At 42.2% G+C, this 22705-nt stretch overlaps 1 protein-coding gene and 1 long non-coding RNA gene across 2 annotated transcripts in view; both read right to left on the bottom strand.

Moving 5' to 3' along the window:
- The window catches only part of LOC115202835 (LARGE xylosyl- and glucuronyltransferase 2-like), a 31344-nt gene extending 25430 nt beyond the window's left edge, over positions 1–5914 (bottom strand). The window contains exon 1 of the mRNA XM_029766899.1: positions 5783–5914. Within this exon, the coding sequence (XP_029622759.1) occupies positions 5783–5882 (100 nt within the window). The 5' untranslated portion in view covers positions 5883–5914. The remainder of the gene's footprint in view (positions 1–5782) is intronic.
- Positions 5915–5919: 5 nt separating this feature from the next.
- Positions 5920–22420, bottom strand: LOC115202836 (uncharacterized). Its single transcript, XR_003880074.1, has 3 exons — positions 21998–22420; positions 21866–21929; positions 5920–5979 (listed from the first exon to the last, which is right to left on the bottom strand). It is a non-coding gene; the product is annotated as an uncharacterized LOC115202836 (long non-coding RNA).
- Positions 22421–22705: the final 285 nt, after the last annotated feature.

Below are 22705 nucleotides of genomic sequence, written 5' to 3'. Positions count from 1 at the left end.
GCACAGGGGAGCGTAGTGTGTTTTGTCCCCGGTTTACATTCACTCTTTTGCAGGATTTATTATATAATTGATTCTATCCTAGCCACATTTCCACATCTGTTTGCATGCGCCTCCCCTACAGTGCCTTCGGAAAGTATTCAGACCGCTTGACTTTTTCCACATTTTGTTAAGTTACAGCCTTTTTCTAAAAGGTATTACATCGTTTTTTTCCCCTTCGTCAATCTACACACAATATGTTTTTTAGAAATGTTAGCTAATTTATAAAAAAAAGAAAAACTGAAATATCACATTTACATAAGTATTCAGACCCTTTACTCAGTACTTTGTTGAAACACCTTTGGCAGCCATTACAGCCTCGAGTCTTCTTGGGTATGACGCTACAAAACACCTGTATTTGGGGAGTTTCTCCCATTCTTCTCTGCAGATCCTCTCAAGCTCTGTCAGGTTGGATGGGGTGTGTTGATGCACAGATATTTTCAGGTCTCTCAAGACAGGTTTGATCGGGTTCAAGTCCGGGCTATGGCTGGGCCACTCAAGGACATTCAGAGACTTGTCCCGAAGCCACTCCTGCATTGTCTTGGCTGTGTGCTTAGGGTCATTGTCCTGTTGGAAGGTGAAACTTCGCACCAGTCTGAGATCACTCTGTACTTTGCTCCGTTCATCTTTGCCTCGATCCTGACTAGTCTCCCAGTCCCTGCCATTGAAAAACATCCCCACAGCATGATGCTGCCACCACCATGCTTCACCGTAGGGATGGTGCCAGGTTTCCTCAAGGACGTGACGAGAGTTCAATGTTGGTTTCATCAGACAAAAGAATCTTGTTTTTCATGGTCTGAGAGTCTTTAGGTGCCTTTTGGCAAACTCCAAGTGGGCTGTCATGTGCTTTTTACTGAGGAGTGGCCTCTGTCTGGCCACTCTACCATAAAGGCCTAATTAGTGGAATGCTGAAGAGGTGGTTGTCCTTCTGGAAGGTTCTCCCATCTCCACAGAGGAACCCTGAGCTCAGTCAGAGTGACCATATGGTTCTTGGTCACCTCCCTGTCCAAGGACCTTCTCCCCCGATTGCTTAGTTTGGCTGGGCGGCCAGCTCTAGGAAGAGTCTTGGTGGTTCCAAACTCCTTCCATTTCTGAAATGATGGAGGCCGCTGTGTTCTTGGGGACCTTCAATGCTGCAGAAATGTTTTGGTACCCTTCCCCAGATCTGTGCCTCGACCCAATCATGTCTCGGAGCTCTACAGACAATTCCTTCAACCTCATGGCTAGGTTCTTGCTCTGACATGCACTGTCAACAGTGGGACCTTATATAGACAGGTGTGTGCCTTTCCAAATCATGTATAGTCAATTTAATTTACCACAGGTGGACTCCAATCAAGTTGTAAAAACATCTACATTTCGAGTCTCATAGCAAAGGGTCTGAATACTTATGTAAATAAGGTATTTCCGTTTTTCTATATCAAGTTGTTTTGGTACTTCCCTTATGCACTATGCTTTTCTGCATGCTAACTTTTACTATACCACACACATTATACAAAACATTAACACGTACTCTTTCCATGACATCGACTGACCAGGTGAATCCAGGTGAAATCTATGATCCCTTCTTGATGTCACTTGTTAAATCCACTTCAATCAGTATAAATGAAGGGCAGGAGACAGATTAAAGTATGTTTAAACCTTGAGACTATTAAGACGTGTGCCATTCAGAGGGTGAATGGGCAAAACAAAACATTTAAGTGCCTTTGAACAAGTGCCAGGTGCACCGTTTTGGTTCAAGAACTGCGACGCTGCTTGGTTTTTCACAGTCAACAGTTTCCCGAGTGTATCAAGTATGGTCCACCACCCAAAGGACATCCAGCCATCTTGACATAACTGTGGGAAGCATTGGAGTCAGCATGGGCCAGCATCCCTGTTGAACACTTTCAACACCTTGTAAAGTCCATGCCCTGTCGAAATGAGGCTGTTCTGAGGGCAAAAGGGGGGGGGGGGGGCTCGGTTCGATCGATAATGGTTCACGGAGATTACAGTTTCTATGTAAAGAGAGACGTAGGCCACGTCTCAAACAACTATTATTATTATTTTTTTACCACTTTTTCTCCACAATTTTGTGGTATCCAGTTGGTAGTTACAGTTTTGTCTCATCGCTGCAACTCCCGTACGGACCCGGGAGAGGCGAAAATCGAGAGCCGCGCGTCCTCCAAAACATAACCCAACCAAGCCGCACTACTTCTTGACACAATGCCCACTTAACCGGGAAGCCAGCCGCACCAATGTGTCGGAGGAAACACCGAACACCTGGCGACTGTGTCACCGTTCACTGCTCCCGGCCCGCCACAGGAGTCACTAGTGCGCGATGGGACAAGGACATTCCTGCCGGCCAAACCCTCCCCTAACCCGGACGACGCTGGGCCATTTGTGCGCCGCCCCATGAGTCTCCCGATCGCGGCCGGCTGCGACAGAGCCTGGACAGCAGGTAGCTCAATATTAGTAAAGTATTCCTAATGTTTGGTGTACTCAATGTAGTCTACCGGTCTATCCTGCCCTCTATCCACCATTCATAGTGACAACAGTGGTTGGTGCACCGTTTGTCAAGATCTGCAAGAGGCAAACTGTCAATCATGCCACATATAAAATCATTCAAAGCTGCATACATTTTCAATATAAATCCACAAGAACAAATAGGAATAGCTGATAGGCAGTCGAGAAGCCAGGTGCATCATTGTGCATAAAATAACATTGAAAACATGATCTTGTATAGGGGCAATACAAAATTCTACTCTAGGCTGCAGTGAAAATGTCCTTTGAATAATGACGTAAAAGCCCTGTGGTTTTAATGTTTCATTCCATTTGGATCAGTTGTGGGTCTACTCTCGACAGTTTTTAAGGTCTAGAAAAGCCCAGTAGCAGACCATTCCGGCTGTATTTTTACTTCTGATACGGAGAAGTGCTGTCTGTTGCAGATAATCATTCTCCCAAGTCATCCTTTAATAATGTGGCCATATACAACTGTATGCTCTCGGTAGGCCCAGCTATTCAGGAAAGCTTATCGCACGATCTGCTTCCTCTCCAATCCGAGCGGCCATTCCTTGTACACCTAGAACCTGACGCTTCAATATAGCCTAAATATAAACTTTTAAAATGTATTACCTTTTATATGTGCTACTTCAAAAGTCTACTGTAGGCATGCACACGTTTGTCCAAAATATAATTCCAATCTCCTCAAAATGGCTTGATATTAACCAGGTTTCCATTCAACATTTTTATGTGAGTAAAGTACGTCGGATAAAAACTGTCAAGACATCATGGGAAAGCATGCAGTTTATTAGGCTACAGATGACATAAATTATGATGAACTTCACCGTGTGGTGAAAGTGCTTGATGTTCCTCTCAATAAATATCAAGGGTCTTATTCTGGTTACATGAATGATGCTTGGCTGCCGTTAAACAAATAAAAATAATCTCGCACTTGTGTCCATAATAATCTCATCATGTAGGCTATTGTTGGCTAGAGCTCACGTGCCAAAACCAGAGTGGGCATATTCACCATACCTACACATTGTTTTGAGACAAAACCATCAGTAGGACTAAATGCGATGGAAACTCATTTATCTTGTATTTTTTTTCCGCTACATGGGAATTTAAAGCAAAAGTTATTTTTATGTGGACTACGTATTTACGCAACAAGTCAATTTAATGGAAACACAACTCTGATGGGAAAATATTGTTTGTAAGCAGATTTTTGTTCATATTCACATGAAAATCTGTCACCAATTGGATGGAAAGCTCGCTATAGGGACACCCTAAAGACTGGCAAGTGTGGTAGTCCAGTGATTCACAGGCAGCCCCAAACATCTAAAGAATAAGCTGCAAAAACAAGCTTGTAAGAATTGTACTTAAACTCCCCCCTCCTACTCATCTAGAGGTCGAGCATTTTTTTGTCTGTGTCTCTGTAATGTGTCTCTATCTATGACATTTCATTATATATCTTTGCAAGAAAATAGGGACCACAATGGAAATAAGTGTCACGTCCTGACCAGTAAAGGGGTCTTTTTGTTATTGTAGTTGGTCAGGACGTGGCAGGGGTGTGTTTGTTTTGTGTTGTTGTTTTTTTTTGGGCACTGTTCTATGTCATCTATTTCTATGTGGTTATCTAGTTGTTCTATTTCTATGTTCAGGGTTTTGGTTTTGGTTTGGCTGTTCTTCGTTGCCTCTAATTGGAGGCCATATTTAAGTAGGGGTTTTCAGCTTGTGTTTTGTGGGTGGTTTTCTCCGTGTATATTCAGTGTACCTTACAGGACTGTTTTCGTCGTTCTTTTGTTCAGTGTTCATTTTCTTTCAATAAAACAAGAAGATGATTCACATACTCGCTGCAGTTTGGTCCCATCCTTATGACAAGTATGACAATAAGTCTGACTTTATTGTGCAATCCCGGTCACTTTGAAAAAAATGTGTACTGTGTGTATATGTATTTGTTTTTACTGAATCATTCAAATCAATCCAAACTTCGCAGCGAAACATTTGATTAACGGAAAGAGACATCTGTTATAAAACACCAAAAAGTCGAATGACATTCGGTGATTGTCAAGCCAATCCTTTGATACTATGTCGGTATGGAGGGATGCATTTTATGTTTGTCGAGATTGACATCTATTTATTGTGGTGTTGAAAATGCAAACCATGATATTGAAGTGCCAGAAGTCGGTATGCTTTGTTTATTGGTTGTGGGGTGCATTGGCACAGAAACCTGTTTCGTTATCTTATTTTTTTATTATATGAAAATCTGATTTCCCCCTAGCTGGTCATTTTCTGCAGCCGGCTCTGATTGTAGTGTTACTCTTCAGCTCCACTATATGCATTGTGTTGCTTTGCCGTCAGCATCACATCAATGTGAAGTTTTACCTGCTACACAGAGTTTGTTGTTTTGAGAGAGGAGCAGAGTCTTTATTCAGTTTTGCCTACTGTACCATATTCATCGATTATGCGTAAGTATAAAAGCTTTGGTCCAGTTTTTCGCAAGTGCTCACTAAATTGTCGCTAGTGGTTATACTAAATGATCCCCTAATTTTACACGCTGCTTTTGAACCTACAGTAGCTAGTCAATGTAACTAGTTAGCTAGTAGTAGTAGCTTCTTGACTAAAATAACCAGTGATGTATAGTCGTGGCCATATGCAACCAAAATCGTCCTTATTTGTCATCATTTCAATTCACAAGATAGAATGAACGTTCGCGTCAGCCATCGAGATTTTAACCTCTGTGGTTCTTGAGCTTGGACGCTGACATTGGACGTGACGCATCGCGAGCGCAACACGGGCTGTGAAGCAGCTTTCATTGATTTCAAGGAAGCATTTCCTCAATGGCTGATGGCAATGCCGGACGCCCGATGGCTAAAGTGTAGCAGGGCCGTAACGAAACAGGCAATGAGAGTTCGTCTGTGGTGGTCGGTGAACACTCAACTTTCTGGCCCGTAGGCCTGCGTGACATCAACCGTGCCACATAAGCATGCTGAAGTGGCAAAGGCGATATACAAGTTTGTAAACAAAGGGTCATTACAGTTATTGTTATTTGGGGTTTAAAACATTATTTTGAGTCTGACATTTCAAAACGGAAATGACAAACTTTAGAAGCCTTTTTAAACCTTGAATGCGCTACACATTTGCGTCTCCAAATTCCTGCAACAACAGGATGCTCAAATGAAGATGCGGCATCTGTATACCGTACTGCAGTTCAGTGGAAAAGTTGTTCCGGTCAGTCATGTAACCATGGCGACGGGCAGGTACTACTTACTCTCCAGGTTCCCAGCCAGCAGGTAGAGCCAGGTGAGCAGGATGACGGCGGTCAGAGATGCCACCAGCAGCTTCAGACGGCCTCGAAACGGCATGTGCATGATGGGACAGCCGGGCGGGGGGCGGGGAGGGGGGGGTGGGAGGTGAGGGCTCAGGTGGGGCTCAGTCTCACATCTGCTTCCTGCTGCATCCTCTCATCTGGAGGGAGAGATGAGTGGAAAGAGAGGAGGAGAGGGGAGAAGGTTAGCGTGATGCTATCACAAAATGCTTTAGTGGCATAACAGTGCAGTTCGTATTCAAGCAAAGCGGAAGTTAGGACACGGAAATGTCAGGGGCACAATTAAAATATGATGTCATCTCACTCTCATAACACAAATACAAGCACACGCATGAATGCACACACGCGCACGCATGCGCGCACACACACATGTGTACGCACGCACGCACATACACACACAGTTTATTCACAGCCAGGCTCAATTGGCAATAAGTGCAGGCAGACTCTCGCTCTCTCTCTCTCTCCCTCTCTCTCTACCTCCCTCTATCTGTGAAGGCTATAAGAGTTCCAGGTCCTCTCTTTGTTTTATGATGAGCTTAATTAATCACGTTTCACTTTAATTAGATGCAGGCCTGAAGGAAACAAGATTGGATGCAGCTGCCAATTAAAGAAGAGAAGTAAACAAATATCTGGGAGTCTATGAAAAGGAGAATGTGTCTGGCCTTTGATTTGCTGTTGTGAAAACTCTGGTGAGAGAGTGGAAGAAAGGGAGGAGAGGGAGGAGAAATTGGAATGGGTGGAGGGTATAGGGGTGAGATTAAACTGAACTCGCTCCTTGACCCAGGTTTTTATGCAGGTTGACGTTTATTGGGATGAGTCTTGTCCTGGAGGCAGAACTGAGCGATTCCTGCTAAATGGGCCAGCTGCAAAGTCAAAATTGGCTATATTGTAAAAGTTCATGAAAACAAAAATGTGCTTTTTGGTCTTAATTTAAGGTTAGGGTTACGCATTAATGTTAGCGGTGTGGTTAAGGTTTAAAATCTGATTTTATGACTGTACCAGCTTGTGACCACCCTGCAGAGCTGACTCCAGAACAAGATACATGACGAAAAACGCTAACCTGTGGTATTTATCTACTTGACACGTGCGCGCACACACACACACACGCACACACACACACACACACACACACCCTCAAGACTGTCAAATGAACATCCTGCCCTTCAGTGTGCGACTTCACTTAAACCGATGCTTAACTTGGTTGCTCGAGGTGTGTGTGTGTGTTTGCTCAAGGTCTCTCATTCCAATGGATTCTCGTCACCCCGTTCAACTCTGATCTCGTCACAGCGCCTATAGCTAGCAGACTCTAAAACGACGAGGACAAAGAGCACTGCTGATAATGAAAGAGAGAGAGAGAGAGAGAGAGAGAGAGAGAGAGAGAGAAGCAACAATACCACAACATGCTGGAGAGCAACTCCGACATGTGCAGTATATTAACCAAAAGTATAGTTCTATAGAAAGTGCTATTAGTAACATGAATAACACAACAACCAAAGCCATAGCTGGCTCACAGTCCCTGATTTAGATGGCCATCCTAGATTATGGAGACGTAATTTATAGATCGGCAGGTAAGGGTGCTCTCGAGCGGCTAGATGTTATTTACCATTCGGCCATCAGATTTGCCACCAATGCTCCCTATAGGACACATCACTGCAGTCTATACTCCTCTGTAAATGGGTCATCTCTGTACACCCATCGCAAGATCCACTGGTTGATGCATATTTATAAAACCCTCTTAGGCCTCACTCCCCCCTATCGGAGATATCTACTGCAGCCCTCATCCTCCACATACAACACCCGTTCTGCCAGTCACATTCTGTTAAGGGTCCCCAAAACACACACATCCCTGGGTCGCTCGTCTTTTCAGTTCGCTGCAGCTAGCGACTGGAACGAGCTGCAAAAAACACTCAAACTGGACCGTTTTATCTCCATCTCTTCATTCAAAGACTCAATCATGGACACTCTTACTGACAGTTGTGGCTGCTTTGCGTGATGTATTATTGTCTCTACCTTCTTGCCTTTTGTGCTGTTGTCTCTGCCCAATAATGCTTGTACCATGTTTTGTGTTGCTACCATGTTGTGTTGCTACCATGTTGTGGTCATGTTGTGTTGCTACAATGCTGTGCTTTCATGTGTTACTGCCATGCTATGTTGTTGTCTTAGGTCTATCTTTATGTAGTGTTGTGGTGTCTCTCGTGTGATGTGTGTTTTGTCCTATATTTTATTTTTTAAGCCCCTGTCCCCGCATGAGGCCTTTTGCCTTCAGGTAGGCCGTCATTGTAAATAAGAATTCGTCCTTAACTGACTTGCCTAGTTAAATAAATACAATTTAAAAAACAGTCGGAGTAAGTGAGGGCTGTTGAGAGACTTTGTACGTTGGATAGGGAAAGAGAGCCAAGGCCTGCAGATACAGAAGAGAAAGGCGAGAGGTGTTCAACCGATTTACCAACCTCAACGAGCCCCTCTTCAGGAGGAGGGTTGGCCACCTCTGCCTTAAAAGGATAGTTCAACAATCCCCTCAAGTCCACAGTTGATTCAACTATAACATCAAAATACATTCACGTCAAATACCTCATACATTTCCTTGCTGTGTTTTTATAAGCACAGTTACTGCTCTTTGCCTGACAAAGTACAGTAATAGTACATGTGATCCACATAGTATTGAGGTTACGCCCTGGAGCTACAACACCTGGTCAAGGTGAGATCAGGAAGAGCATTTTTCCCAGAAACCCTTGGCTGCATCAAGTGATAAATTCTGCAAGACATCTGCTTTTTAATCTTTCATATTTTTTTCTGTGTGTGTGTGTGTGTGTGTGTGCTGAAGATATTTCAGAATGGATTTGATTTTTACCACAGGTGTAAGCATAGCCTCAACATTGAGTTCATGTTTCGATCGCTTTCTCTTTCCCTCCCTCCTCCCTCGCTCGCTCCCTCTCTCTTCCCTCCCTCCCTCTTGCCCAGAACGTAAAATAACGTTATTAACCAGTTCCAATGCTTTTAAAAAAAGTTTGTTATTTTCCAGTTTTTGGCTCTGTTCCCTGAACCGGTTCCAAACCCTGATTTAAATCCTACCCCAGACTTTAACCCTTATCTTAACCATTTGGAATTAATGCCTAAACTTAACCGTCAAAATGTCTATGTTTATGGTCAAAAGTCGAATACTGTAGTCAGACCGTGAGATTTGTTGGAAAAAGAATGGAAACTAAACAGAATACAACACTTCATTCATTGTCCTCCAAAGCAGAAATTCTTCATTTGTTAGGTACAAAACAGCCAAAGTTTTCCATTTCACATTATTGTAGAGCATAGTGAATGGTGCCAAGGGAAACCTGCCTGTTCCTGTATTTCTAAGCATGGCTGTCAATGAAACATGGCTCCTGAGAAACATATAATGCAAGTAATAGTGCAATTAAGAGCTGAAGCCATTGTGTAAAAGCCTTTAACGGTAGCTTCCCCATTCAAAGTGAAGGGCCTTTTAGCACTGCGCTAATCAGGAAGGGAGATTTCTCTGATTAGGGCATAATCAGTTTGGCGCTTCCTGCATCAGAGAACCATGATAACAGAGACGGTTAATCATCTACTCTCTTTCTCTATTTTGACCTCAGCCAAGGGTTCACACAAACGCACACACACACTCTTGAGATTAGGTTCTTGATTGAAAACCAAACCATCCATTCAGAGTGGATAAGTTTACCCCTGTCTGTATGTCTGTGAGTGGATCTGTGCACAGACGGATTGGGTCCCTCTGCATTTGTTTGACCAGTCTTGTCCTGTGTGTGTGTGTGTGTGTGTGTGTGTGTGTGTGTGTGTGTGTGATGCGTGGGTTGACTCATAACCTACAGTCCCCGCAGTTATATCTGCGGGTCGGGCGGGTGGCTGTCGGGTTGAATAAAGAGAAAATAGTACAGAAAAAAATCCATAAATGTATAATTCTTGTGCAATTTACATCTAGGCCTATAAGCTACATTGAGGTCTGGCATTAGTGCATATACCTAAGCTTTAGGACCTAACGTTACAACTGCTAAATAGCCTACACGCCAATCCCCTAAAGCTTTGGGAACGGGTAGAATAAGTTAATGTCGTTCCACTGAGGCAAAAAGTACAATGTCAGAGTTTAATTCAATAACAGAAATGCTGCAAAATGGAGAATTAAAAATAAAGAGTAGTGAGGGGCCAGAAAATGTATTTTTGGGAAATATTTGGTGAAGTGGTAAAAGAGGATGATAGCAGTGCCGGCTATGTTATGTGTGATTTTTGTGAGGCACTATATGAATTCGACAGTCACTAGACGGAAACTTCAAATAGGCCTATGACACGTCAAGGGAATTGTAGCCTACTGTTCAGATGGGTTAAATGAAAACTGAAATCTGGACAATGACTGTAGGTCTATAACCTCTCACATAGTCTTAACATTAACTCCTGCAGAAATAAGCAATTCTTGCAGTAAATTGATACCAACAAGCTCAAGTCAGAATTAGATGTTCATCCATGTTTCTCAAACATCAAATTTCGAAGTGTTTAAGTGTTAACTCAGACTTTTTAAGGTAAGGCATTAACTCCGAATGGTTAAGGTTTGGGATAGGCTAAAAACAAAAATCGCAAAAACAACGTTCTAATGCTCGATTCAAACATGCAACCTTTTGCATCAGAGGCAGATGCTTATGCCCATCCCACACCCTAGCAAAACCGAAACCGACTTGAAGGTAACAGCGCTCACTGTTGCTCCTAGTGGACGGTTTACACGTCATCGCCAGACATCCTCAGACAAGGATGGATGTCAAATACTGACTTTATCACGGGTGACCTGGCTGATTGATACACCAAATGTATATAAAAAAATAAAAAAATTGTTATTGCATTTTCTCCCCAGTCCCTAAAAATGTTGTGATGTCAACTACAGTGTAAAAGTAGAAAGTCTCAAAACACCATGATTGTGTAATGAAACCATGAAAACTAAGCTGACATCTGGTGTTCGGAGGGTGTTTGAATGTAAACCCAATGCAAGTGTTTTAATGCACAGAATGTTTGAGGAATATACGGTAATGGAGTCTGTTCAGGCGTGTGTCGGGGAGATGACAGAGAGACGCAGCACACACACACACACCTTTCTATCTTCTGCATTTTTCTCAGAGCAGGGTAAGAAACCCAATTATCACCCCGGTCAATAATCTGTGCTCACATGATGTTTCACACACTTCACAGTAACAGCAGGGAGTTCACATGAAACATGAAACTGCAATTTAGACAGACTCTGCTGCTCATATCACATCTGCTGCAGCTCTGACTGCTATCATAAGACTTTGTGTGTGTGTGTGTGTGTGTGTGTGTGTGTGTGTGTGTGTGTGTGTGTGTGTGTGTGATTTGCAGATAATGTTTGTGTTTCTAGCTCCAACAGTGCAGTAATACCTAGCAATAATAATACAACATTTATAAAATACACGCATAATTCAGAAAAATAAAGAAATTAAGAATTATCAGAACGAGCAATGTCAGAGACAGGAATATAAATATATATACATATAATACATACAGTGCATTCGGAAAGTATTCACACCACTTGACTTTTTCCACATTTTGTTACGTTACAGCCTTATTCTAAAATTGATTAAATAAAACAATTTCCTCATCAACCTACACACAATACCCCATAATGACAAAGCGAAAACAGGTTTTTAGAAATGTTTGCAAAGTTAATAATAATACAAAATAGAAATACCTTATTTACATAAGTATTCAGACCCTTTGCTTCGAGACTCAAAATTGAGCTCAGGTGCATACTGTTTTCAGTGATCATCATTGTACAACTTGAGCGAAGTCCATCTGTGGTAAATTCGATTGACTGGGCATGATTTTGGAAGGCACACACTATCCTATATAAGGTCCGATAGTTTACAGAGCATGTCAGAGCAAAAACCAAGCCATGAGGTCGAAGGAATTGTCCGCAGAGCTTTGAGACAGTATTGTGTCAAGGCACAGATCTGGGGAAAGGTACCAACAAATGTCTGTAACATTGAAGGTCTCCAAGTGCACAGTTCCTCCATCATTCTTAAACAGAAGAAGTTTTGCAATGTCAACTACAGTGTAAAAGTAGAAAGTCTCAAAGCACCATGATTGTGTAATGAAACCATCTCAACTAAGCTGAGATCTGGTGTTTGGAGGGTGTTTGAATGTAAACCCAATGCAAGTGTTTTAATGTACAGAATGTGTTTTTAAACAGAAATGAAGTACTCTGAAACACCCAAAGTGGTTTTTCAACCTTAATATTGTTGTTTTGAAGAGAGCATAAAGAACACTTTGAGGGTTTTAGTGCACATAAAAGGCAGCATCGAAACACTTCTCAGAGAAATTATGCTGTAGTAATGATAATAATAATAATAATAACAACAACAAAATACAATCAATGGTTTATAGCCTAAATATTGATTGATGACAAGGGCCTATGGAGAATATTTGTTGTGGAATTCCACCTTTCTTCTTTCAATGCTTTATTAAGACAGATTAGAAACAGGAGGGCAGTAAAAATGGTACATTTTGTGGGAATTTGACACACTCAACCACACAGCCACACTGTAAGAAATTATTCTGGGGTTAATTGAAATTAACTCAAACAAACATAAAAATGAATGCAAGTCGTGTAGTGCCTGTGGTCTAGCAATAAACGCACACGGCTTAGACATGTCACCCCTCTATCCACCGAAGACCGGGCTTAAATTCCACGCTCCAACCCTTCAACATGTTTCTCCCACCTATCTGTGTCCCCTCTGTCATTTCAAAACGGTTTCAATAGTGTCAAAATACCACCAAAATATCTTTCAAAAATATGTACGCAAGTCATTTCAACGATTTATTAATTTCATTCTACCAAAACAATCTAAGAATAAATCCAACTAAATATATTCCTCAAAATGTAAGTAGCTTTCACGAGGATAACCAAAGAGAGACAATGTGGTGATTGAACTCATTGGAAGTCTTTGGTTTTAATCACTTTGCATTTCATACCCTGCCATGTGACTCTGATTTTAAAGGATTTTGGATAATTGAATGTTTTTAGACTTCATAATTCTTTCACACAATGTTGTATACATGTTTGATGAAAGAAAAGTCTACTTTCATATTAGTAATACGCTTGTTGTGCCATGAGGTGTAATGGATATCAAAACCGTCAGGCAAATTGGTGTTCAATGAGGACAGCACCCATTCAAGCCTTCATGATTGTCAACGGAAGAGGGCAAGTGCAGAGTCCCACAGTTTTGCTGTTCAACCTCCAGTTAGTGTTGATGGTTTGAACACTGAGCTTGACAATACCTGCCAAAACATTATACAATGGCAAATTATCAAATACATAAAAAAATGTTGAACATTAAGACACTTCAGAAAAAGGGATCTAATTATGCATTAGAAAGGATTCAAATCATAATGGTTTTTAGAAGCTTTAGAGTGAGGAAACGACACAGAAAGAGAAGGTATCTTATTCGGCACTAAACAGGACTCGAAACACCAAAATAGTGTTTTCAATCATTTGTTTTTAGTGCTCCCAGTCTCTGGCAAGGTGTTGCACAACACTCAAGTGGCGTTACAACACAGTGTGTTATGTTTCAAAACATGTCAGGATAATGTGTTTCAATACTCCAGCAAAGTTAAGGTTTCGTCTCCTTCAAGTTGGTGGCAGCTGAGTTGCCACTAGTTTTGGTGTTACAAAGCACTTCATTTTAACAGTGCAGACTCCCGAGTGGTGCAGAGGTCTAAGGCACTGCATCGCAGTGCTAGAGGTGTCATTAAGGACCAGGGTTCGATCCCGGGCTGTATCACAACTGGCCATGATCGGGAGTCTCATAGGGCGGTGCACAATTGACCTAGCGTCGTCTGGTTTTGGGGAGGGTTTGGCCAGGGGGGCTTTACAAGTAGACTGTCATTGTAAATAAGAATTTGTTCTTAACTGACTTGCCTAGTTAAATATATACATATTTTTTTAAATAAAAATTCTGGTGAGCAAGAGTTTATTTAGTCTTCAAGGCAACATATACTGACAGAAGGGAAGCTGCATGTATCTAATTACAGACAAGTTGACTAACAAATAGCCTACCAAAATGTCAGAAATTATAAGCAGAAACATATTTAAATTAGGCCAAAAACTATTCTGCACCCCCTGTCAAAAAATCATTCCGCCTTCTCTGACTGTAGCCTACAGCGCATTTTCTATATTTATTAGCAATTTCAGGCGGGTGAACAACCACTAGTATGTGTGTGAATGTGTGTGTTAGTGTTTGGTTGGCTGACTGTGTGTCATCATGTATTGTTGTTGCAGCCTCCCTAGATCACTTCTGTTCATTTCAAATCAGGTCAAATCAGGCTTTATGTCACTTGGGGCAATATACGGTAATGGCGTCTGTTCAGGCGTGTGTCGGGGAGATGACAGAGAGACGCAGCAGACACACACACCTTTCTATCTTCTGCATTTTTCTCAGAGCAGGGTAAGAAACCCAATTATCACCCCGGTCAATAATCTGTGCTCACATGATGTTTCACACACTTCACAGTAACAGCAGGGAGTTCACATGAAACATGAAACTGCAATTTAGACAGACTCTGCTGCTCATATCACATCTGCTGCAGCTCTGACTGCTATCATAAGACTTTGTGTTTCTTTGTTTACGTGGGTGTGTGAGTGTGAGTAGTGGCGGCTTTAGGTATAGGCGACGTGGGCAGCCGCCCAGGGCAGCATCTTGCCGGGGGGTGGCACGGGGCGCCCGCACCATAAAATTCGTAAAGGTGACATTTGCAAGGTCAAATTTCTATCACTCATTTGCACGTCACATCAATGATAACATGTCACCGTAATACTGTGAATATACAGTTTCACAGACAAATTGTTGTATTTTTTTCTGGTTTGTGTGAAATCGTTCAGAATAATATTAATAAACCAGTCTGCACACCACCAAGGTGAATTGGTTTAGTCTTGACTCTTGGTTGACAGTGTCGGGTGATGGGTAATGAACTGATGCTTGAGTGCCAAATCAACACAAATATGTTTCTATTTGTCTTTGTTACTTCTTTTTGATATTTATGAGTCTTATTTCTTGTAGAAACTGGAAGACTAGTCAGGGTCGAGGGAAAGATGAACGGAGGAAAGAACAGAGACATCCTTGTTGAAAACCTGCTCCAGAGTGCTCAGGACCTCAGACTGGGGCAAAGGTTCACCTTTCATCAGTACAATGACCCTAAGCACACAGCCAAGACAATGCAGAAGTGGCTTCGGGACAAGTCTCTGAATGTCCTTGAGTGGCCCAGCCACAGCTCGGACTTGAACCCGATCAAACATCTCTGGAGAGACCTGAAAATAGCTTTGCAGCGACGCTCCTCATATACCCTGACAGAGCTTGAGAGGATCTGCAGAGAAGAATGGGAGAAACTCCCCAAATACAGGTGTGCCAAGTAGAGGTCGACTGATTATGATTTTTCAACGCCAATACCGATACCGATTATTGGAGGACCAAAAAACCCTGACACCGATTAATCAGCCAATTTTTTATTTTATTTATTTGTAATAATGACAATTACAACAATACTGAATGAACACTTATTTTAACTTAATATAAAAATACTATCAATTTAGCCTCAAATAAATAATGAAACATGTTCAATTTAGTTTAAATAATGCAAAAACAAAGTGTTGGAGAAGAAAGTAAAAGTGCAATATGTGCCATGTAAAAAAGCTAACATTTAAGTTCCTTGCTCAGAACATGAGAACATACAAAAGCTGGTGGTTCCTTTTAACATGAGTCTTCAATATTCCCAGGTAAGAGGTTTTAGGTTGAAGTTATTATAGGAATTATAGGACTATTTCTCTCTATACGATTTGTATTTCATATACCTTTGACTACTGGATGTTCTTATAGGCACTTTAGTATTGCCAGTGTAACAGTATAGCTTCCGTCTCTCTCCACGCTCCAACCTGGGCTCGAACCAGGAACACATCGACAACAGCCACCCTCGAAGCAGCGTTACCCATGTAGAGCAAGGGGAACAACCACTCCCAAGTCTCAGAGCGAGTGACGTTTGAAACGCTATTAGCGCGCACCCGCTAACTAGCTAGCCATTTCACATGGGTTACACCAGCCTAATCTCGGGGGTTGATAGGCTTGAAGTCATAAACAGCGCAATGCTTGAAGAATTGCGAAGAGCTGCTGGCAAAACGAACAAAGGTGCTGTTTGAATGAATGCTTACGAGCCTGCTGCTGTCTACCATCACTCAGTCAGACTGCTCTATCAAATATCAAATCATAGACTTAATTATAACATAAAAACACACAGAAATACGAGCCTTTGGTCATTAATATGGTCAAATCCGTAAACTATCATTTCGAAAACGAAACGTTTATTATTTCAGTGAAATACGGAACCGTTCCGTAGTTTATCTAACGGGTGGCATCCCTAAGTTTAAATATTCCTTTTACATTGCACAACCTTCAATGTTATGTCATAATTATGTACAATTCTGGCAAATTAATTACGGTCTTTGTTAGGAATAAATGGACTTCACACAGTTCGCAATCAGCCAGGCGGCCCAAACTGCTGTATATACCCTAACTCCTTGCACGGAACGCAAGTGAAGTGACACAAATTCATGTTAGTAGGCAATATTAACTAAATATGCAGGTTTAAAAATATACACTTGTGTATTGATTTTAAAGAAAGGCATTGATGTTTATGGTTAGGTACATTGGTGCAACGACAGTGCTTTTTTCACAAATGCGCTTGTTAAATCATCACCCATTTAGTAGGCTGTGATTCGATGAGAAATTAACAGGCACCGCATCGATTATATGCAACGCAGGACACGTTAGATAAACTAGTAAAATCAACAACCATGTGTAGTTAACTAGTGATTATGTTAAGATTGATAGTTTTTTATAAGATAAGTTTAATGCTAGCTAGCAACTTACCTTGGCTTCTTGCTGCCCTCGCGTAACAGGTAGCCATGCAGGCTCCTCGTGGAGTGCAATGTAAGGCAGGTGGTTAGAGCGTTGGACTAGTAACCGGAAGGTTGCAAAAACCTATCCCCGAATCCCCCCTGAACAAGGCAGTTAACCCCCGTTCCTAGGCCGTCATTGAAAATAAGAATGTGTTCTTGATCTGACTTGCCTAGTTAAATAAAGGTCTAAAAAAAAAAAAAAAAAAAAACATTAAAATAAAAAAATCTGCAAATCCGTGGCCAAAAATACCGATTACCGATTGTTATGAAAACTCAAAATCGGCCCTAATAAATCGGCCATTCCGATTAATCGGTCGACCTCTAGTGCCAAGCTTGTAGCGTCATACCCAAGACGACTCTATGCTATAATCGCCGCCAAAGGTGCTTCAACAAAGTACTGAGTAAAGGGTCTGAAAACTTTTGGAAATGTGATATTTCAGTTTTAGATTTTTAATACATTTGCAAAAATTTCTAAAAACCTGTTTTGCTTTGTCATTCTGGGGTATTTTGTGTAGATTGATGAGGAAAAAACGAATTAATCAATTTTAGAATTAGGCTGTAACGTAGCAAAATGTGGAAAAAGTCAAGCGTTCTGAATACTTTCTGAATGCACTGTATAAGGAAGATTGACATAGAGAAAGAGAGTGAGAAAGAATAGCAGAAAGACAGAGAGAGCTCTAAAGTTAACTGCAGTAGCTTTGCCATAAGGATCGTGGAATTGTTCTAGGGGGACTGTGAAGTTGTTAACTCTACTCAGCTCTGTTTTCAACAGCCACACACACACACACAAGCACGCACACACATACTCAGCGTTACATGGTCCGTTGGTCATTTGAACCCGAGCTAATATGTGTCCTCTCGTCTGGCCACCCTCTAAAATCAGCCGTTATCAGTCTGTGTCTCAAAGTCCCTTCTTTTCCTAATTTTCCCCTCTATTCTCATCTCGCCCTCAGTCCTATATCAGAGCACTTCTACTGTTCTGGTAATGGAAAGATTAACACTTCTCCAGTGCCAATCCAAGTTGATTGTTCACAGCCTCAACAATTCACAAACAATGGGTTTGATTATCGGGGGGGGGGGGGGGATATTAAACCGCAAAACCCAGCATCACATACAGGCCAGATTTCCGTATTTTGAAAGTTACAAATCTTGAAAACTTGATGGCTGACATGCAAAACATTTTTGGGACTATATCAATAACGGACTAATGAAACAAATACCAAAAGACAGTGTTTGGGTGTAGTTTTCCTTTAAAGTCGCAACCACTTTACAGTCTTTACACACTTGTCTTGTGGTAGTTAAAGCACACACGCATGCACGCACCCACACACGCACACATGCACTACCATTCAAAAGTTTGGGGTCACTTAGAAATGTCCTTGTTTTTGAAACAAAAGCACATTTTTTGTCCATTAAAATAACATAAAATTGTACCCGCAAAAAAACTGTTTCAATGTTAACAGTAAAGAGGCGACTCCGGGTTGTTGGCCTCCTAGGCAAAGTTGCAAAGAAAAATCGCAGACTGGCCAATAAAAATAAAAGATTAAGATGGGAAAAAGAACACACAGACACCGGACAGAGGAACTCAGCCTAGAAGGCCAGCATGCCGGAGCCACCTCTTCACTGTTGACGTTGAGACTGGTGTTTTGCGGGTACTATTTAATGAAGCTGCTAGTTGAGGATTTGTGAGGTGTCTGTTTCTCAAACTAGACACTCTAATGTACTTGTCCTCTTGCTCAGTTGTGCACTGGGGCCTCCCGCTCCTCTTTCTATTCCGGTAAGAGCCAGTTTGCGTTGTTCTGTGAAGGAGTAGTACACAGCGTTGTACGAGATCTTCAGTGTCTTGGCAATTTCTCGCATGGAATAGCCTTCATTTCTCAGAACAAGAATAGACTGACGAGTTTTGAGCCTGTAATCGAACCCACAAATGCTGATGCTCCAGATACTCAACTAGTCTAAAGAAGGCCAGTTTTATTGCTTTTTTAATCAACACAACAGCTTTCAGCTGAGCTAACATAATGGCAAAAGGGTTTTCTAATTATCAATTAGCCTTTTAAAATGATAAACTTGGATTAGCTAACACAACGTGCCATTGGAACACAGGAGTGATGGTTGCTGATAATGTGCCTCTGTACGCCTGTGTAGATACTCCATTAAAAATCAGCCATTTCCAGCTACAATAGTCATTTACAACATTAACAATGTGGACACTCTATTTCTGATCAATTTGATGTTATTTTAATGGACAGAAATGTGCTTTTCTTTCAAAAACAAGGACATTTCTAAGTGACCCCAAACTTTTGAACGGTAGTGTACATACAGAGGAATAGAAAGCACATGTAGTACTAGAAATACATGACATGAGGCAATTACATGCTTGAGGGCAGACTAGGGTAGCATTCCTCGGAGAAAGAGATGCAGCTATAGAGGACATGGTTTTCAGGTTACTGAAGGCCAAAAGGAGAGAGAAAAAGTGTGTTGTTTAAATTTAACTAAAGCTCTGCAGCAGCCTGCAGAAACATGAGAGAGAGAGAGCAAGAAGCAAAATAAAGGATTCTGGACACATATCTATGATCTATGACTCATTACCTATCTGTTAGCTATCCCTTATCTATCATAGATCATCGGCATCGATCACAGAGGCCCAGAAAAACAGACTTTCAGAATATGGTTTGAAAAATGTAAAGAAACTCTTCTCCGAATGGAAAAAAGGTGATTCAGCAGTGTGTAAGGTGTATTTGGCTTTCGCTGAACTGTGTGAAAATCTGTTCATCTTCACGCATGAACGCAAGGACTCTCACACACACACACACACACACACACACACACACACACACACACACACACACACATACACCACACAGTGAGAGAGCGTGTGTGCGCAATCAGAGCCATAGTAAAACGAAAGGCAAATCCTGGTTAAGATCATTAAATTCTAGTTTGAATAAAAGGTCAATGTCATAATCATATAATGTTTGTTTACAATATGGAGGATTGTTTGCTGAGCTAAATCCCAGCTGTCACAGGGACACAGGGGAAGGAAAACGCTTCCAGACAAACTAAACACCTTCTTTGCCCGCTTTGAGGATAATTCAGTGCCACCGTCGCGGCTCGCTAACAAAGACTGCGCCCTTTCCTTCTTAGTGGCTGACGTGAGTAAAACATTTAAACATGTTAACCCTCGCAAGGCTGCTGGCCCAGGCGGCATACCTAGCCGTGTCCTCAGAGCATGCGCAGACCAGTTGACTGGTGTGTTTACGGACATATTCAATCGCTCCCTATCCCAGTCTGTTGTCCTCATATGCTTCAAGATGGCTACCATTGTTCCTGTACCCAAGAAGGCAAAGATAACTGAACTAAATGACTACGGCCCGTAGCACTCACTTCTGTCATCATGAAGTGCTTTGAGAGGCTAATCAAGGATCATATCACCGCCACCTTACCAGCCACTCTAGACCCACTTCAGTTTGCATACCGCCCCAACAGGTCCACAGATTACGCAATCGCCATCGCACTGCACACTGCCCTATCCCATCTGGACAAAAATAATATTTATGTAAGAATGCTGTTCATTGACTACAGCTCAGCATTCAACACCATAGTACCCTCCAAGCTCATCATCAAGCTGGAGGCCCTGAGTCTCAACCCCTCCCTGTGCAACTGGGTCCTGGACTTTCTGACACACCGCCCCCAGATGGTGAAGGTAGGAAACAACATCTCCACTTCGCTGACCCTCAAAACTGGGGCCCCACAAGGATGTGTGCTCAGCCCTCTCCTGTACTCCCTGTTCACCCACAACTGTGTGGCCATGCACGCCTCCAATTAAATCACTACCACAGTATTAGGCTTGAACAACGACGAGACAGCCTACAGGGAGTCGGTGAGGGAACTCGGAGTGTGGTGTCAGGAAAACAAGCTCTCACTCAATGTCAAAAAACCAAAAGGAGATGATCGTGGACTTCAGGAAACAGCAGAGGGAGCACCCCCTATCCACATCAAAGGGACAGCAGTGGAGAAGGTGGAAAGTGTTGTTCCTGGACGTACACATCATTGACAAACTGAAATGGTCCACCCACACAGAGAGTGTGGTGAAGAAGGCGCAACATTGCCTCTTCAACCTCAGGAGGCTGAAGAAATTTGGCTTGTCACCCAAAACCCTGACAAACCTTTACAGATGCACAGTCGAGAGCATCCTGTCAGGCTGTATCACTGCCTGGTACGGCAACTGCTCTACCCTCAACCGCAAGGCTCTCCAGAGGGTTGTGCGGTCTGCACAACACATCACCGGGGGCAAACTACCTGCCCTCCATGACACCTACAGCACCCGATGTCACAGGAAGGCCAAAAATATCATCAAGGGCAACAACCACCCGAGCCACTGCCTGTTCACACCACTATCATCCAGAAGGCGAGGTCAGTACAGGTGCATCAAAGCTGGGACCAAGAGATTGAGAAACAGCTTCTATCTCAAGGCCATCCGACTGCTAAACAGCAATCACTAACTCAGAGAGGCTGCTGCCTACATTGAGACCCAATCACTGGACACTTTAATAAATGGATCACTAGTCACTTTAAACAATGCCACTTTAAATAAGGCCACTTTAATAATGTCTACATATCTTACATTACTCATATCACATGTATATACCATCTACTGCATCTTGCCTATGCCGCTCGGCCATCGCTCATCCATATACTTATATGTACATATTCTCATTCACCCCTTTAGATGTGTGTGTATTAGGTAGTTGTTGGGGAATTGTTAGATTACTTGTTAGGTTAGTGTGTATTAGGTAGTTATTGGGAATTGTTAGATAACTTGTTAGATATTACTGCACTGTTGGAACTAGAAGCACAAGCATTTCGCTACACTCGCATTAACATCTGCTAACCATGCGTATGTGACCAATAACATTTTATCTGATTTGATTTGAGAAACAATAAAGCTGAAGGTTACGCTAGATCACAGACTAACTAATCTCACCTCAGTTTACAATCAATAATTTGGCTGGTTATGCATAAACACGCACGGACGCCGACACACTGATACTCACGAACATGCTCAGGGGTACACACCGGCACATACACGTCCTCCTCAGCCCCCTGTACAGAGTGACGCTACAACAGATTAAGTTGAGTATCCTTCAATGGCCTGCAGAAATAACAACAACTGCAGAGATAGTTACCTTGTCCAATCTGCCCTACTTTGTTGTTCTAACACACTGTCGCCTCCGACGGCTCACTCACTGAAACAACAACACACTGGATGACTCAATAACAACATAAAACAAAGACAGAACACATAACAGAGGACACACACACACACACACAGCCTAGAGAAGGACATCCGAGATAGTAAACACAGCACACCAAGGTCAAATTCCTGGGGAAAACTTTTAGGAGATAGTACCTTAAGGAAAATAATTATGAGAAAAGATATCAGAAAATGTAGAGATGCAGGACACAAACACTCTGTACGTAGACTACAACAGAGAGAGATACTGTAGGAAGAGAGGGACAGAAGAAAATAATGGTACAGAAGGGCTACAATGACAGCACAAACACTCTATTCACTCAAGGGGGAACGGAAGGAGAGAACAGAGGAGTGCTGCTCACCTCTCACTCCTGTTCACACAGGAACACACACACCTCTCTCTTTCTGTCCCTCTCTCTCACACACACTCTTGTTCTGTCTCTCTCTCACCTTTCCATCTGTAAGACGTGCTTGTAGGTCTGACAAGAACTTTGACAGCTGACAGTGAAAACAAAGCCGACATACACACCAAGTGGACAAACACAGACCCACACAGTCGATAATAAAAAGCTGCTATGACCTTTGCACATTCTTTCGACCGGCGTGTTTGTGTAAGCTCCAATCGTTTCCTCTCTGTGTG

This window comes from Salmo trutta, chromosome 12 (genome assembly GCF_901001165.1).
Source record: "Salmo trutta chromosome 12, fSalTru1.1, whole genome shotgun sequence".
Classification (NCBI taxonomy): Eukaryota; Metazoa; Chordata; class Actinopteri; order Salmoniformes; family Salmonidae; genus Salmo; species Salmo trutta.
Note: the sequence above shows the minus strand (reverse complement) of the source record. Positions and strands in the feature narration are given on the sequence as shown.